Below are 16,533 nucleotides of genomic sequence, written 5' to 3'. Positions count from 1 at the left end.
CCCTCGGGGTCTCCGCGGCCATGGCTCCCGCGGCTCCGAGCCCCCCGGAGGTGGTTCGCGCGGCGCAGAAGGACGACTACTACCGCGGCGGGTTGCGGAGCGCAGCGAGCAGCGCCCTGCACAGCTTGGCGGGTGAGGCCACGCGGGGCCGGGTGGAGGTGTCCTAGCTGTCCTCGCGGGTGAGCCAAGAGGTCCAGCCGGGCGTCCGAGGCCGCTGCCTGCACTGAGTGACCTGCGCAGCCAAAAAGATCTGGCCCCCGTGGGTGGTCCTGGGCGCCGCGCTGCGAGGTGGGCGAATGAGCCCCTAGACCCCGCCCGGCTCTGCCACCCCGGTCACCTGGGCCAGGCCCTGCGCACCCCAGCTGGTGGGTGGGGGTTGGAGTGGGGCCAGGTGTGGAGAAAGGAAGGGCCGAGGGCGGGAGCGTGGGGTGGCTTCCGGACGATAGCGCCGAAGGGAGACTGGGGCTGGGTGGCCATCAGCAGGCTTTGAACAGGAGAGGGACAGGCTCAGAACAAATGGTGTGTATATCATATTACAAACACTGTGATTTAGCGTTAGCTACTTCTTTCAATACTTTACAAATAGTTACTCCTCAAAACATTTCTAAGAGATAGGACTTGTCATTCCCATCCTCAGCGATACAGAAATTGGGATTCCTGGGTGATGGTGAAGTTGCTTGAGGTCACAACCAGCAGGGTGGGGAGCTGGGAGTGGATGCTGGACAGTGGTCTCGCTTGTGCTCAGTCACTGTCCTACACTGTCCTGTGGCCCTTCTGGGCTCTAGAACACTTGGAGGGGGGCACAGGGGGAGGTGGCTGCAGGTTGGGTTTCAGGAGACTCGGTGGCCCAGGCAAGGCAGGCGCAGATAGAGCAGAGTGGGCGGCACCAGATGCCGGGGGAGAGAGGAGAGTGATTTAGGACAGTCTCGGCTTCGAGTAAAGTGGTTGGGATGGGCCTTGGCGGGAGGGCGGCGGAGCATTGTTCTTGTTCCTTACCGGCCCACCGGCCCCCACCCCCAGAGAAATAATGCTGTTTCTTTCAGGTGCGAAGAAGTGGCTGGAGTGGAGGAGAGAGGTCGAGCTGCTGTCGGATGTAGCCTACTTCAGCCTCACCACACTTGCAGGTAGCACCCCTGTGAGACCTTGGGACCGAGGGCCTCAACACACACCAAGCCCAGAGGACGGGAAGGGGCTGACAGCAGAGTACGAAGCTCCTGGGGGCCTTCCCAGTGTCCCTGGGGCTGGCCTGGATGCATCCTCAGGGAAGGGGAGGACCCGAGACCCACCGCTAGCAGGAGGCCAGGCCCCGAGCCCCAGCCAGGGCCTCTGAAAGCTCTGTTCACCTGTGTCCTTTCATCCTGTGTCCCTGGGGACCTTGCACAGGGTGCCACTGACACCGTTTCTCTGTGGCTGAACCCGTGCTCCCCACACTGAGCCCCGTCAGCAGAGCGTGGGCGGCGAGGCCCTGGCGGAGCATCGTCCCTTAGAGGAAAGGCGGGGCCCCAGTGGAGTGCCAAATCTGGCGCAGAGAAGGAAAGGGCTGGCAGGTCCTGCCTCAGACTCTCATGTGCGCATCCTCTTGTCCCCAGGCTACCAGACCCTCGGGGAGGAGTACGTCGGGGTCGTCCAGGTGGACCGGTCCCGGAGCCAAGTGCCCTCAGGGCTACGCCGCGGCGTGCTGGTCGCTCTGCACACTGTCCTGCCCTACTTGCTGGACAAGGCCCTGCTGCACCTGGAGCATGAGCTGCAGGCCGACGGCGATGGCGCCCGGCCCTTGCAGGGCAGCCTGGCGCCTGGCGTTCGTGGCCGGTCGGCGGTGAGGCGCTGGGTGCACCAGCAGGCGGCCACCCTGACGGAGCAGCAGAGGAAGGTGCTCCTGCGGGCCGCGCTGGTGCTCAGGCAGGGCCTGGGCTGTCTGCAGCGGCTCCACGTTGCCTGGTTCTACATCCATGGCGTCTTCTACCACCTGGCCAAGCGGCTCACGGGAGTCACCTATGTGAGTGTGGGCACCGCCCAGGCCGGCTCGATTCTGGTTCACGTGCAGAGCTGACTCTTCAGGCCCTGTGTGGACTGGCACGGGGCCGGGGCCGGGGCCGGGGCCAAGATCCTCGACTGGCCTTGCTGGTCCATGTTTTGCTAATGGGCCCAAGGAAGTCCATTCTCCATACACCCCGCGGGTGGGCAAGTCCGCCTGCCGGCAGCCAGCACACGTGGGCCAGCCTAGGTGCTAGGCCCGGCGCCCTGCCCTTTCCTGTAAGCACGGGCCCGGCCCTGGGCTCCTGGGTCCTATGACCACTCTTCTCAGACTGCCCTGAGGGAAGATCAGGTGACGGTGACCCCACGGTGTCCACGTGGGCCCTGTCACTGCCTGCCTTCTTTCTGGTTCTCAGCCAATACCTTGCTTCCAGATTCATCCAGAAAGACCTCCTCAGGCCCCTGCCTGCAGAGCGGGAGCTTCTGTCCCTGCAACAGAGATGCTGCTTGGCAGCGTCCGGCATGTGGGCCTTTCCTCTTGCCCCGCTGGGTGCTCCCCAGGCTTCTCTGCTGACTCCCCTTTGAGGTGCCCCCCAAACTCTCACCTGCACACAGCCAGTGATCTGCAGACTTCCCGGCTCAGCGCCTGGCCCGTCGGGAGTGAGCCCTGCGCTGTCCAGCAGCATCCCCCGACTGCCCGCCCACCCGGTGCTCAGGCCCCGCAGGGTCCTCCTCACTAGCCCAGCCCCGTGGTCCTCCTGTCCCCACTGTGCGCCAAGAGGGCAGAGTTTGGCCTCATTTGATGGGGCACTTGAGTACTAGAGGAGGCCTGCCCACCAAGCTGCCCAGTCTTTGTGCCAGCTGATCATGTGACTCCCCTCGGGGTCCTTGACAGCTCCGCGTCCACCGCCCGCCCACAGAGGACTCGCGGGCTCACACAAGCTACAGGCTGCTGGGGCTCGTCTCGCTGCTGCACCTGGCCCTGTCCGTGGGCCTGCAGCTGCACGGCTTCCGACAGAGGCAGCGTGCGCGGCGGGAGTGGAAGCTGCACCGCGGCCTGTCTCACCGCAGGTGCGCGGGGCTGGCACCAAGGGCGCGGGGTCTCAGTGCGGGCTCGCCGCCGGCTGCGGGGGCCGAGCATCCCTGCACTCAGCAAGGCCTGCGAGGCTCAGCCCTCCTCCCCCCACAGGAGCCACGTGGAAGAGAGAGCGGTCTCCAGAAGCTCCCTGTGCACCCTGTGCCTGGAGGAGCGCAGGCACGCGACTGCCACGCCCTGCGGCCACCTCTTCTGCTGGGAGTGCATCACCCAGTGGTGCGACACCAAGGTCAGCCATGGTTCTGCAGTGCGGGCTCCCCCAGCAGGTGTGCGGCCGCCCGGGGCTGCAGTCGGGAGCCTGCCTCTAAAACCTCTCCTCAGGGAGGTGGGTGGGCATCTCTGTGGAAGCCCCCAGGTAAGCCAGGTACAGAGCTGTATCGGGGGTCGAGGCGTTGCCATTGCTATGCTGACGCTTTGCCGAAAACAAGCTAGAAAAGCTGTGAGCGTCCCCTCCTGGGAGGCCCTGGCCTGCCCGCACACGCTGGGCCCTCCTCTCCAGCTGGGCGTGCGCCCCCTGTGGCTGCCCACGTGGGCGTCCCAGGACACAGAGCTGCCTGGCCTGGCTTTTGAGACCTCACGCTGTTGGGGTACTGAGTCAGATAGCTAGTGCAGGGGACACCATGCCACCTCTCACATGCATGCTGACCCCAGAGTGGGGTTATTCCTGGGCCCCCACACACCACCTCTGCTGGCCTCTGCTGGCAAGCTCAGCCCAAATCCAGCTTCTCTGGGGCTGGGGGAGGGCCACCCAGGTACGGCAGGTAAGGCCCCCGTGTTTCCTGTGCCGCTTTAATCCCTGAGCTGTTACTCACCTGAGGATGCTCATGTCAACATCAGCCATGGGTGGGGGCTGATCTAGGACCTGCACCTGGGTCCTGTGGGGTTTCAGCCCAGGCTGCTCCGGGTCCCCCACGCCTGCCTCGAGGGAACCCCAGGAGCACAGGTGCTGCCGCCCCACTGCGTGGGCCTCACGTGGTGCCGGCGGGAGAGCCACCCGCCCTCTGGGGCCAGAGGGAACCTGACCTGGTTTCAGCCCAGATGGTCCTTAGGGTGGGACCGCCAGGCCTGAGGAAATGGACAATGGACAGGTATGTTCGTCCTAGAACCTCGCAAGAGGCTCAAGCTGCCAGTCGTCCAGCAGCTGAGACCCCAAGGGTGTCTGGGTCCCCCTGCTCCTCTCAGCACATCGGTAGCTGCCACGTGGACAGGCTGGCTGTCTCCTCAGCCTGACCACTGTCCCCTGCTCCTTGACACCCAGGGTTAAGGCCTTCCCTTCAGGTTTGACTTCTGAAGAAAGGCCGACTTTTCGGTCAAGTTGAACAGAAACACCCAGCGTTGCTGGCGATGCCAGTCGGGGAGGGCCCGCAGTGGTCTTGCAGGGGACAGTCCACATGACCTCTCCTCCCCCCACAGACGGAGTGTCCCCTGTGCAGGGAGAAGTTCCCTCCCCAGAAGCTCGTCTACCTGCGGCACTTCCGGTGATTACAGGACAGAGGGACGCAGGAGTCACCTGATGTCAAGAAGACACTTGATTTACAAGGTTAACTTGCACAGGAATCACAAAACTGTCAAATTTTCTACTTTAGTCACATAAGATGCTACGCCAGCAGCTCAGGACAGAACCTGGACGGCTGGTCCGAGGCGTCCAGGGCCAAGTTTGGGCGGGGCTCCATCCAGCTGTTCCTCGAGCCTGTGGAGGTGGTGGTGGGACCCAGTGGCAGGACACTGGCCAGGACCCAGTGGGGGGCCCCCACCACCCCCACTGTGGCACAGCCCGGTCACTCCTTCGGGAAATGGCACTGCTTGGAACGAGGTTCTGAGTTTGCGTCCCTCCCCCAAACCGCAAGTATTTCAGAAACAGGCCCGGAAACGCTTTTTCCGTTTCCATGATGAGACACCGAGCCAAACCAGGTGGACGGCAAGGTTCAGCCCGAACGGCGAGTGCTGAGTGAGGGCAGGGGACGGAGCTGTCCTGGTGATGCAGTCAGCCTGCCAGCCCCTGCCACCAGGGCTGGTGGCCGAGGCCAGGCACGTCCACTCACAGGAGAAACCGAGGGCTCCGCGTGCCTCAGGTTTGTGGCCAGTTCAGAAAGCTGCCGTCGCGTCCTGGCCTTGGGTAGCTGTGCAGGGGTCGCTCCCGCTCAGGGCTCCGGGGACAGCTAGCTTGAGTGAGGAGTCTGCCTTCCTGACACCTGGCCCACAAATGGTGCCCTGGAGGCCCGTGGCAGGACAGCTGCTACACTAGGTCATCTCCGTCCAGCCTGCTTCCTGCCACCTTGTTATCATAAGGGATCTGAAACTACTTGTACCAGATACAGGACTTTGCCGAAGGTCCCTTAAGAAACAAGTTCCACGAAGTGCTGGGACGTTAAAGCCGTCAGAGTGCCGTGAAAATCAGGTTTGACAATAGTGGGTACAAAATGTCCTCCCTGGGACGTCTGGTCCAGGGCAGAGGCCCGTACCAACTCCCCTCAGAGTGACTCAGCAGCTGTCCAGGAATAGACACGGCTCAGCAGGCCTCGCTCGTGGAAGGTCAGCTGCCAGGGACGCCGTGCTGACCTCACCTAGACGAGGAGCCCCAGAGCGGCCTCCCTCATGCCCGAGACCTTCAGTGACGCTCCGACCACGCGCACACGACTCCCGCCCGCCTGAGCCGGAGCAGTGCCAGGAGACGGCGCGCGCGTTGAGGGAACAGGCCTGAGCACCTCAGGGCTCCAGTGCCAGGAAAGTACCGATCGAGAATGTCATTTAAATAAAAGTTTAAAACACACGGTCTCTACGTGGCCTTCTAAGACCTAGAGCAGCTCAGTCCAGGCCTGCAAACACGGGCATGACAGACACAGTTGGGGTCCAAGACCCCAAAACGATGGCCAACAGTGCACTCAGGGTGACAAGGGAGCCCCCTGCAGACCCGGGAGAAAAGACCGACTTCAGTGCCCACCCCAGTGACAACCACAGTCATGCTGACTGTCCCGTCTGCCGCACTTGGCAAACGCGGTTCACTCCCCGGGGCCTGTGGTCCTCCCGACGGGCTAGGCCGGCCTGCAGCGAGCTGCGGCGTTCAGATAGAGACTACACGAGAAAGGGGACACTGTGTTTAATAAAGTTGGAATTAAAAAGTCACGTAGTAAAATGGTTACGAGTACTCGTTTTATCACATCAAAAAGAAGTCGACGTGCACGGCAGCGCCCTCCCCAGAGCGCAGCGGCGTCGGAAGCCACAGGCCCACACCGACCGTGCCGGCCTGTCGCAGGGGCTGCTGCGCAGAAACACAGTCACCAGCTTTCTACGTATGAAAGAAATGTGTCAAAATAATCTCAAACGATTAAAATATATATTTATAATTCCAGGCCCAAAAGCAATCACGGTAGTTAACAGAGTTTTGAGTCATTACGATACAGGCCAACTTCAAACGCCGCTGCTGGGATGGAAATGGGAAACTGGCATGAGAGCCCAGCGTTACTGGGGAGTCACCTTTCAAACGTCAGGCTCCTTCCAACACGCGGCACTCAGGCTGGCGTCATCCCCAGCTGGGGGACGTGCCCACGGGCGTCCTCGGGGAGAGGCGGTGGCTGGCGTGCAGCCTGGGCCCTCATACCCGCCGCCCGCCCAGCCTGCGGCTAAGGTTCTGTCCGTTTAAACACCTGAACGTCACTGAAAAAGAGATCAATGCAATTCAGTTTAAGTGCCAGTTTCTTCAAGAACCTGATATTTCAATTACAAATAACTGAAGCTCCTCTTTAAAAAGAAAATCCGACTCCCTCATCATCGACTACGTTATGTGAAGAAAGAAGGCGTTCTCACGATGGCTCGAACCCGCCTCAGGCTCCGAGGGAGGGAAGCGCCTGCCGCGTCTAACTTGCGAACGTCTTGCCCGCATCCTCCTTCCCCTTGTACGTCCTCTTGCCGTGCGTGAAGGGGATGTACCGGTACTTTATCATGTGCTGGGGACAGACAGACAGACCATGTTCAGAACAGCTTTCCGATGGGCCACGTCCTCGCGCCAGGTGACAAAACCAGGGCCCCAGCAGTGCGCTCCCAGGCCCCCGCCAGAAGCAGCCCCCGGCGCACAGGACAGGCCCTGGGGTGGGGTGCCCCACTCGGCTGTGCAGGCCTATCTGCCCAGGCCTGTTCAGGGGAATGTCATCATCCAGCAGGTCCTGACTGACCCGGGAGGGGGCACAACCAAGGGCCATTCCTGTGCCGCCCAAGAGCCCGCCCCCAGCTCCGGGCTGGGGTACAGTGCCATACTGGCTGGCCTTGGTGGGGGGAAGCGGGGCACCGTGTCCCCGTCCCAGGCCCGCACAGAGCTGCCCGCTGCCCCGTGTGGATAAGGCAGGTTCCGCGTCAGCCTCCCGTGTCGCAGGCCTGCGCCCGGCGCGCCCGCCTTTCCCAGCGCAGCCGTGAGGCTTTCACCTTGATCTGCCTCTTCATGGTGATGCAGAACAGCATGACGAAGTACATGACCAAGATGGGCCAGAACACCGGGACATTGAACGCCTCGAAGAAGGTGCAGACCATGGCCACCAGGATGCCCTTGGTGGCTGCGTGCCTGAAAGGAGAGGAGGTCAGTTCGGGGACAGCGGCACGGCGTTGCCCCCAAGGGCCGGGCACAGACTCGGAGCCACACTGCGTGCATTTCACGCGTGCTGTGCGACGCGGAGCCCACAGTCTGCCCAGCCTCGTGTCTGCTGCCGGGCCGGCCGTCTGGAGAACCCCACGTGCTGAGCCCCCAGGGTCACATGCGTCCAGAGGACCAAGCAGCACCCAGGCGCTCCTGCCGCTCAGGGCCCGGCCACCTCCCGGCTCTTCCTCGGGCTGCCAGGCCCCGGCCCTGCCAGCACTGCACGCTCGCTGCCCCCAGACCCGCCAGACCCTGGCGAAGGGGCAGGAGCTCATGGCCTTCAGTTTTCTAATCCATCAAATACAGGACAGAGGTCAGAGTCCCCATCGCTCTGACAGCAGGGGGTCCCTCTGTCCACCTGCCACACATACACTCGTCCCATCACACAGATGCCGCCACCTCCAGGAGGTCTGGGGGACAAGCCAACCCCCACTCCTGGGCAGCAGCTGTCCCCGAGGCTGCGCCTGCCCTGGAATGGCCCAGCCCTGCATCTGTCAGACACGTGGCCGGAACCACAAGGCACTGCGTGCGTGGAGCAGTGCGCAGGCCGGCAGTCTGGGGCACAGGGCCACGACTGGCTGTGCGACCTGTCCTTCCTGAGGGAGTCTGCGACATTCTCGGGACACCGTGGCCGAAAGCAGGCTCCCCCACCACCCGCTTCAGAGTGCTTCAGCAGTAACTTGCAACCGAGAAGCACCGGGTGCTGGGCTCCCTGAGAAGCACAGCACTCCAATTCTGGGTGAACAAATGTTCAAAACAAACCAAAGTCATTTAAGAACTCTAACTCCCTGGCCAGTTAGAGCAAAAGCGGTCTGACTGAACACTGGAGAACAAATATCTTTAGGAATCAACTCACCAGAATTTAAACTCCGGAAGCCTTCGAATGAACGGCCGGAACTCCTCGTTCTGTTTAGTTGGTAAGGAGGGACCGTCATCTGAAAAACAGAGCGGCTGTCAGAAGCAGCAGATGTCTCCTCTTTATTTCTGTGACTACACGTGCTTGTTTTCCCCTAAAACTTCTGAACTAAAAAACTAATGTGTGAAATACAGATTCATTTCACTCAACCACAGACCAAAAGGGGCTCTTAGCAGAGTTAGAAAACAATTTATTGCTTTGGAAGACTCATGTTAGACTTTAAAAAGAACTGCTATGTGACTTAAACGATTGCACAGAAGTTCAACTACACACCCATTTTCGGGAACACGTCAACTACACTACACGAAGATACGTGAAGGAAACAGGCGTGAACGGTCGCACACGTGGGGAACGTTCGCCACGCTGTGTCTGCTCTCCAGGGCATGGGCTGCAGGGACCATCGCCCTCCTCTAGGACCTGAGAGCCAGGCCTGTGGGGGTGAGGTCCACACACCTGTCTCGCCTCACCTCGCCCCACCTGAGACAGGTGCCTCTAGGTACAGACCGAGAAACTGAGGCTAGCACCACGAATTGAAAGAGTTGTTTCCTTTCGTGTGTCCATTAACTTGTCTCTAAAGCAAATCACAGGCTTCTGGTCGCAGCGGGAATGGCCTGGAGAAAATGCCACGCACTCAGCGTCTCTGTAACAGGGAGGGCTCCGCAGGCAGCCCAGCTTTCCCGGCAGTGACGACAGACGTGCTGGAACAGACGACTCATCCTTTGTTCAGGCCGCTGCCCGGCTGGCCAGTCAGGCGTGGACTTGGGCCCCACCTGGCCCAGGCATGGCCGGGACAGCGTGAGTCAGGAACCTTCAACTCGCCATCCTGGGAAATCTGACCACCACCCACCCGGGCTGGCCATAGTGGGCAGGGTCCAAGTGGCCTCTGTTGGCCACAGCGAGCTGCCCGGGAAAACCTCTGGCTCCGCGAGAAGGGGACCTAACTGCTGCTGTGAGGGTGACTGAAAGAAGGCTGGCTCTTTAGGAAGGGGTACATCCCTGCGCCACTGACTACCATGTGACCCCGGACAAGCTACGTGACGCTGGGTCTCCGTTCCCTCGTCTGCGTGTTAGGGGTGACAGAAGGAACAGGCTGCCCCCACGGGGTGGTTAAGAGGGTTCAATGAATCGTTCTACAAACAAATTTATCATCGTCACCAAAGTCCCCGGTATTAAACACCAAGAGACGGTCTCAAAATCTGGATTTCAGATGTTTCTAGAGAAAACGAGCAGCCCCGTGAAGTACGGGTCACAGCTCTCCCCCGGCCGACAGCTACCTGAGTCCTCCATGAGCGAAGGGTCCACTTTTGGAGAAAGAAAAGCTATGAAGAGATTGAGGTGGTAGATTCCCAAGGCGTAGGTGACAATGTACCATCCCTGGAGAGAAGAGAGACAGATCAGAGCTGCTCCGGCCGCCCACACCCTGAGCCGAGCCCGCCAACATCCCAGGACCTCCAGACCTGGGATGGTACGAGGGCCAGTGGAGGGCAGGGAACCTCCATGGTGACGGTTTATGTCAAACTGCTCTGTAGGTCTCGACAGTGGGCGAGCAGAAGGGTCTAGTTAGATGCACGAAACACCTGCGGCCACGGGCCCCCACCGGGAGCGCGGCAGGAAGGGCGGTTCGCGGAGTCCAGGCCAAGCTGCACCGCAGCGGGGCACGGCCGGGCACTGAGAGACGCTGCTGTGCCCGGCTCCAGACGCCCTGCCATCAGCCGAGGGCCACCTGAGCTGCCACAGCACTGCCCAAGACACGCTGGCTGACACTCCTGCTACCACACACTTTGTCACGGTGATCATCATCTTTCCCGGAAGAAATCCAGAACCAGAAATCAAGAACGAGGTGCAAAAAGCGTTTTGGAGCCAAACCTTCCTCAGGAGACCTGAAGGGGGAACGCCCGCACAGGTGCACACACGACACACCTACCTGCAACCAACTTGTTTCTAAAAGCAGCGGGTTTATCCGACCAGAACCAGGACTGCACCGCGTTCCCAATTTTATAAGCCCAAAAATTCTCATGCAAACAAAACGAAATCTTTCTGCCTTAAAATTTTTTAAGTCAGAAAACTAAAAACTAGATGCGAGAAGCTAGTTTACTGCTCACACGGCCTGAGTGCGGGGCCAGGCCTGAGGGGCACCCTATCAGGTACAAACCTGTGTGGGAGGCGCCCATGCCACTTAATCCCCTAAATCAAGGTTTCTGGGTCATTCTTTCCATTGGAGAACAGAGCCCCAGCTTTCACAAAATCTAAAGTCGATGGAATTCAACATTAACTTCAGACCTCCTGTAGATCAGACCAGCTGCAGTCGCCCAGAGCGCGGCCCCCGCCCCCTGGAACCGCACAGGGTCTGCTAGAGGGACAGGAGCTCCATGGATTTTCAGGGAGAACGTCCCCCGGTACTGACACATCGTAGCATCCAGTAAATAAATCAGAGACCACATCCCTCTCAATCTTAGGAAAGACCCTGAAGGAAAGTGTTGCTTTAAATGAGGAAACATCTTTCTCAGCTCCAGAAAAAATCACCCTGGACAAGGCCTTGAACCCGCCTTCTGCTGGACAGAAGGCAACATCGAAGCACCTCCTCTCAGAAGAACCTGCGTCTAGGCACCAGGGGGGTCGCTGGAGGGGCGATACACGCCACCTTCGGTCCCCAGTCTCCCCCTCGGCCTCACAAGAGGTGTGACTCAAACAAGTGAACCTTCAGGAGCCAACACTGACCATGGCACCCAGGGAATGAGGCGGCTGGTCCACAGTTACTTGTCCCCAGGGTTTCCAGCCCCGAGTCTCGAGCCACGGGTGGAGGGTGCACCAAAGGGTACGCTGCCCAGGCTGGGGGTTGGGAAGGGGTAGCACTGTCAGTTTCGCCAGGCCCAGACTGTCATTGAGACTGTCCTGGGGACTCTAAAGTGTGACAAAGGCAGGATGAACTGTAAGCGATCCTAGTTTAAAAACGTCACTGAAATTTTTCTTACGTCTGTTGCTTAACTAGAAAGTGACTGGAGACCATTTCTTTCACCGTGAACCCACCTAATCCAGAGAGAGAAAGAAACACCAACATCTCGACCCACAGCGCACTCAGGTTAAGGTGGAGGCGGTCGGCGCTCGGCTCAGCCACACCTACCTGCAACAGGTAAACCCGAATCATGTAGACGAAGCTCAGGCCCAGCGTCACCACCCATCGCACGGCTGTGTACGGTGTGGACTTGTCCAGCCAGGACTGGTAGATCTGGAACAGTAAGAGTTTGCATGCGTCACGGACACCCGCCACTCCTACCGCACAGCGCACTCCCACGGTCTGCTTGGCCCGCACGGCACCCGCGCAAAGCGACGGGCGATACCAAATTCATTGGCACCGGTTCCTGAGACCGGTCCGACCCTTGAGCAAAAACATTACAGAACGGCCTCAGAGCAGATGGCCCCACGGCCTCAGCAGAGGGCTCACCGTGGGGCGACACGTTTCCAGCCCCACAGAGGCCCGACGACCGGCCGCAGCAGACGGAGGCGCACATCCTGGAGTCACCACGCTGCACGCCGTCCCGCCCCACGGCCCGCTTCCCCCAGAGACGGTCCCAGCCCTGCCGGGACCCGCACGTGGTGGCCACCAGACCAGCCAAGGACTTTACGAAGGGACTCCTAGAGTTTTACACACATACAAGTGTGTATGTGTGCGTCATTAGTGTACGTGTCTAATTTTATTTTTGAAACTTCAATTTTTAAGTTTTAATTGTGAAAATTTCGACTAGTCTTAAAAATAAAGAGAATAACAAATTGGGAGTTATGAACCAGTCACAGACACATGACATGCAGCACGGGGAACACAGCTGTCAGAGCTGCGCAGGGTGCCAGTGGGGACCGGATCTCCTGGGGGGTCGCTTCATAAACAATACATCTGACCCTGCGCTGAACACCTGAAACTCACGTGACATCGAATGTCAACACCAAATAGGACATTTTTAAAAAACAAATACATTTTTATGCTAAATTTAAAAAAATAAACAACATATAAACCCACGTAAACCTATCACCGGCTTCAGTAACTGTTAAGTTTTCCAAAATTCTTTTAAAGTTTAAAAATGGGTAACATTTTAACTCTGAGCACAAGCAGTGCCGCACTCAGACCGCCTCCGCGACCGCAGCTCACACACGTGCCAGAGGGCCAGGTCAGGCCTGCTGGCCACCACAGGGCTCGTCACCGCCCACGGGCTGGGTCCAACAGTCGTGTGCAGACCCGTGTAAGATGGGGTGCGAGGGCCCCTCCCCCGGGCCACAGGGACATGGTGGCCGGGAGGGGACAGCAAAGCAGAGCAGGGGCCGCCACCAACAAAGCTATACTGCCTGGGGGTTCAGATGGTCTCACGGTTTTAAAGGGTAAAAAACCACGCGGAAGACAAGCACGTGGCGGAGGCTGCGGGAGCCCAGGCCTGACGCGCAGCTGGCGAGCCCTGTGCCACGGTCGTGGGCACGTTCACGGCAGGGAGAGCACTTCTGAGAGTGAGACCCTCAGGCTCCCCACCTCCGCGGACGCGAGCACGCCCCCCCGCCCCCCAACCTCCGCCCAGGGAAACGTCCCAAGGTCAACAGTCCCTTGTTCAAATATTTGCCCAGCGCACCCGCAACCAACCGACCTGTCCGAGTCTGGTGAAGAATCTGTACACCACCGAAGGCTTCCCGTGGACGGAGTCTCCGACGCTGTCCCCCTCGGACATTCTGCAGCTGAGGAAACACAAGACGCGTTTAAATCCAGTTAAACGCTTTCAAAGGTCTGATCACCCTCTACCCACTCAGCCTCGTTCCCTGCCATCAGCGCGTCCGCCAGGACTGAGCGCGGCAGCCAGTCTCTCTCTGGGTGCCTTTTCCACTGCCGCCTCAAAAAAGAAACAGGCGGGTGACACACTGTGGCGGAGAGCCAGGAAGGCACGTGACATGCAAAGCAGCAAGGGTGAACTTTCACTTCTGCTGCCCTCACCTGGACCACATCCCCCAGGTCCCCCTGGAGCCCGGGCCAGGCCCGCCTCGGTCTAGTCCCTCCCCATCCGCCCCCGGGGCTCCCCTGCACCCCCTCTCCTCTAGGCCCCGTCCCGACCTCCACCCGAGCTGCTCCCCCCAACGCCAGCAGCCAGCGGCGCGTCTCCTGGTCTCCTCGGAGCCAGGCTCCCCCCTCACGAAGAGAAGTGAGCCACACATGAGTCCCAGGCAGCCAGCTGCCCTGGCCCAGCCCCTCGCCCGGGAGTGGATGTGACCCTACCTGCTTGCGGCTGTTTTTAACATGCTGCTCTGATTCCCTGAGGGGTGACCTGCACAAACCCTGAGCACCAGTGAGCCGGGTGGCGTCACCCCATTTTACTACGGAGGGTCACATCTCAAATGGTCCCGGCCACCCGCCCGAGGTCAGGAGCAGCTCTGCCTGAGCCCACCCCAGCCTCTGACCTCAGTGCCCGCCGCTGCCCAGACCTCGGACAAGCAGGGTCCAGAGGACAGAGGCGCTGGGCATCCCTAAGCTGGTGCAGATGCCAGGGCAGAGCTCACTGCTGCCCGCAACCTGGTGCCACCACAGGGCTGCGGGGCAGAGGCGGACTCCAGCTCCAAGTGTCTCCAAGGCCCTGAGCTGTGTGGCCTCGAGGCCTCCGTCTCGTCTGGAAACGGTGCTCACAGACCTAGCAGCTCCAGCCACCCGCGGACAGCGAAGCCAGGCTCCCCGCGGCTCGGTCGCCCAGCCCCAGCCTGCCCACAGCCCCAACCGTGAGCCCCCACTCCCCAACTCCCCAACCGCGTCTGCACTGCGCCAACCCAGAAGGCAGCGGCTGGAGATGAGGTCCAGGGTCTCCAATACGGGTCCTTTCCCACGACAACTGCAACATTAAAGTAACCATGTGGACACGTCTCGTTACAAGTGTGACTAGGACTCCGTGACACCATTTCCTGGAGCTGCCACATGGGTGGGGCAGAGTTCCAGAAGTGTCAGGCTGCAGCCAAGAACCACCCTTTGCCCTCCCAGGACAGGCGTGAGCTAGGCCCACAGGCCGAACAGGTGGAGGACACCCCCGTGCTCCGTCTTTTCAGAGGTGTCACGGATTCACAGTCAACCGGGGGTAGAGCGGGGTAGCCTCTACTTTATTTTGTTATTATTATTTTTTTAACGTCTACAGCACCTGGTCTTCCGAGGTGGTCTCCCATCCAAGTACTAACCAGGCCTGACCCTGCTTAGCTTCCGAACTCAGACAGGATCGGGTGCGTTCAGGGTGGCGTGGCCATCGTGGGATGCTGTAGTTTAAAAGGAGCTGCATCGAAACGCACTCCCTGGGCCGCCCAGCGCCCAGCTCAGGCCGAAGCCGAAGCCCTGCCCGTCTCGCGGCCTGCCCTCGGCTCCTTTCACGCTTCCCTGATTCACTTTTTCAGAACCAACGTGTTCACCCTTCAAACGCTTGCTACTTCAACTGAGACGGTGAGGGCAGTCGTCAGAGAGAGGCATCGGCTGTCCCTGCAAAGTACGCACTCGAAGCAGAAACAGCCGCTCAGGGCTTCTCGCTCTCTGCACCCAGCACCTGGGGGTCATCCAAAAACACACGAGTGATTGCGGATTTTCTGACCAGTGATGGACACGTTAAAACACAACGCACACCTTCGTCGAACTCACCGCCAGTAATGTTAAGAATGGGAACTCTGGAGGCAAGCGGCCTGCTTTTTAGTGTCCAGGCTGTCCCTTCGTAGCCGGGTCACCTAGGTACGACCCGGGACACCACATTTCAGCACACCTCATTCCAATGTGCGAAACAGCCAACAGCGCCTCGGCGCCCTCCTCCCGGGCTCTGGGGGCATCAGTACTGGGTGCCAGGCCCGTCCCGCTGCCAGCACCGCAGGAGGGAGCCCGTGGCCTCCCTCGGTCACCTGACCTGTCCCTAGCTGGGGCTGGCCCTCGCACCAGCAGTCCTGTCTGCGACTCTCTTCCCTCAGCTGGGCCTAAAGGCCACCTCTTCAGAGACCCTCCAAGACTGCCCCGTCCTCCCTTAGGTCTCATTACCCTGTGTGTATTTCTTCTGGCTCATTTCCCTCTAGAGTGCAAGCTCCTCGCGGTGACGGGCCCTCTCTGGCCCACTGAGCACACCGCCCAGAAAGGTCTGTCACTCAGCTGCCGATGGGAAGCTTTCTGTTGAACTCCGCTGCCTCTCAGCCCCAAAGGAAACGAAGTAAAAGACGGGACAAAACTACTCCCAGGAGAGACCAAGTCGCACCTGAAACTGAGAGTGGCCTGTCCCCTGCCATTATCCACTTCCCCCACCCCCGTTTCCAGGGGTGGTCACCCCCTCGAAGTGAGCACTGCCATACAGGATCCTGTCCCCTGCATGGCGCATTCGGGGTCACGGCTAGCTGGGCTCCCCCTCCCTAATTCCTGGGTCCCCTGCATGACACTGTCACCTCTGGTGCTGTTCCCTCTGCTGAAATGCCCTCCCAGACCTCGTCGGCTCATCTTGGCGAGGCTCCTCCCTCCTCTGGGCGTGCCATCTTACACGTCTCCCCACCTGGCCAGATGCACAGTGCACCTGACTGCGGGCACCTCCCACCCTCGACGGGGTCCCAGCTTCGGTCACCGAGGCCCCTCTACTCACGCACGGGAATCCCACCTCACGCATTCTCGCGACGTGAAGCGCCAACCCAACCGAGCAGAACGCGCTTCGGGAAAACTTCCAGCGCCACCGGCGCCTCTCCCGTCAGACGCAAGGGAACCGAGCCCAGCTGTCCGCCGGCGGGGGCGGCTCTGGGCGCCAAGACCCGCGGGAGCCCGTCGGAAGCGTCGGCCTGGACAACTTACGACTCTGCCACCTGAGTCTGCGCTAGTAACAAAACGTCACCTCGAACAGCCCAACTGCCCCTGACGCCTCGCTACCCAAGCCCTAGAGACAAGCGAGGAAACCGAGGGGCCAGCCA

At 60.2% G+C, this 16,533-nt stretch overlaps 2 protein-coding genes and 1 pseudogene across 3 annotated transcripts; 1 reads left to right on the top strand and 2 right to left on the bottom strand.

Moving 5' to 3' along the window:
• Window positions 1-6: 6 nt before the first annotated feature.
• PEX10 (peroxisomal biogenesis factor 10) lies at window positions 7-6,193 on the top strand. 2 transcript variants are annotated; one of them, XM_006903916.3, is made up of 6 exons: window positions 7-132; window positions 1,044-1,124; window positions 1,590-1,996; window positions 2,870-3,045; window positions 3,164-3,299; window positions 4,484-6,193. In XM_006903916.3, exons 1-6 carry the CDS (start codon window positions 21-23, stop codon window positions 4,550-4,552), a joined length of 981 nt encoding a protein of 326 aa, XP_006903978.1. In that variant the 5' UTR covers window positions 7-20; the 3' UTR covers window positions 4,553-6,193. The 2 variants fall into 2 exon arrangements, with proteins under 2 accessions (XP_006903978.1, XP_015445731.1); XM_015590245.2 differs by lacking the exon at window positions 2,870-3,045.
• A 194-nt stretch (window positions 6,194-6,387) lies between these two features.
• Window positions 6,388-13,323, bottom strand: RER1 (retention in endoplasmic reticulum sorting receptor 1). The gene is made up of 6 exons (XM_006903915.3): window positions 13,236-13,323; window positions 11,732-11,836; window positions 9,885-9,984; window positions 8,551-8,629; window positions 7,487-7,622; window positions 6,388-7,014 (listed from the first exon to the last, which is right to left on the bottom strand). The coding sequence occupies exons 1-6, from the start codon at window positions 13,314-13,316 to the stop codon at window positions 6,925-6,927; spliced, it is 591 nt and encodes a 196-aa protein (XP_006903977.1). The 5' UTR covers window positions 13,317-13,323; the 3' UTR covers window positions 6,388-6,924.
• Window positions 13,324-14,747: 1,424 nt separating this feature from the next.
• LOC112481762 lies at window positions 14,748-14,866 on the bottom strand (annotated as a pseudogene).
• Between the last annotated feature and the right edge of the window lie 1,667 nt (window positions 14,867-16,533).

Source organism: Pteropus alecto, unplaced genomic scaffold (genome assembly GCF_000325575.1).
Source record: "Pteropus alecto unplaced genomic scaffold, ASM32557v1 scaffold700, whole genome shotgun sequence".
NCBI classification, from domain to species: domain Eukaryota; kingdom Metazoa; phylum Chordata; class Mammalia; order Chiroptera; family Pteropodidae; genus Pteropus; species Pteropus alecto.
Note: the sequence above shows the minus strand (reverse complement) of the source record. Positions and strands in the feature narration are given on the sequence as shown.

Coding starts and splice junctions, on each gene's coding strand:
- PEX10 (XM_006903916.3), top strand. CDS start 21: ATGGCTCCCGCGGCTCCGAGCCCCCCGGAGGTGGTTCGCGCGGCGCAG. Junction 1,125..1,589: donor CAGCCTCACCACACTTGCAG/GTAGCACCCCTG, acceptor TCTTGTCCCCAG/GCTACCAGACCCTCGGGGAG. Junction 3,046..3,163: donor CGCGGCCTGTCTCACCGCAG/GTGCGCGGGGCT, acceptor CTCCCCCCACAG/GAGCCACGTGGAAGAGAGAG.
- RER1 (XM_006903915.3), bottom strand. CDS start 13,316: ATGTCCGAGGGGGACAGCGTCGGAGACTCCGTCCACGGGAAGCCTTCG. Junction 9,985..11,731: donor TTCGGGTTTACCTGTTGCAG/GTAGGTGTGGCT, acceptor TCTTCTCTCCAG/GGATGGTACATTGTCACCTA. Junction 7,623..8,550: donor CTTCCGGAGTTTAAATTCTG/GTGAGTTGATTC, acceptor CTCTCCTTTCAG/GCACGCAGCCACCAAGGGCA.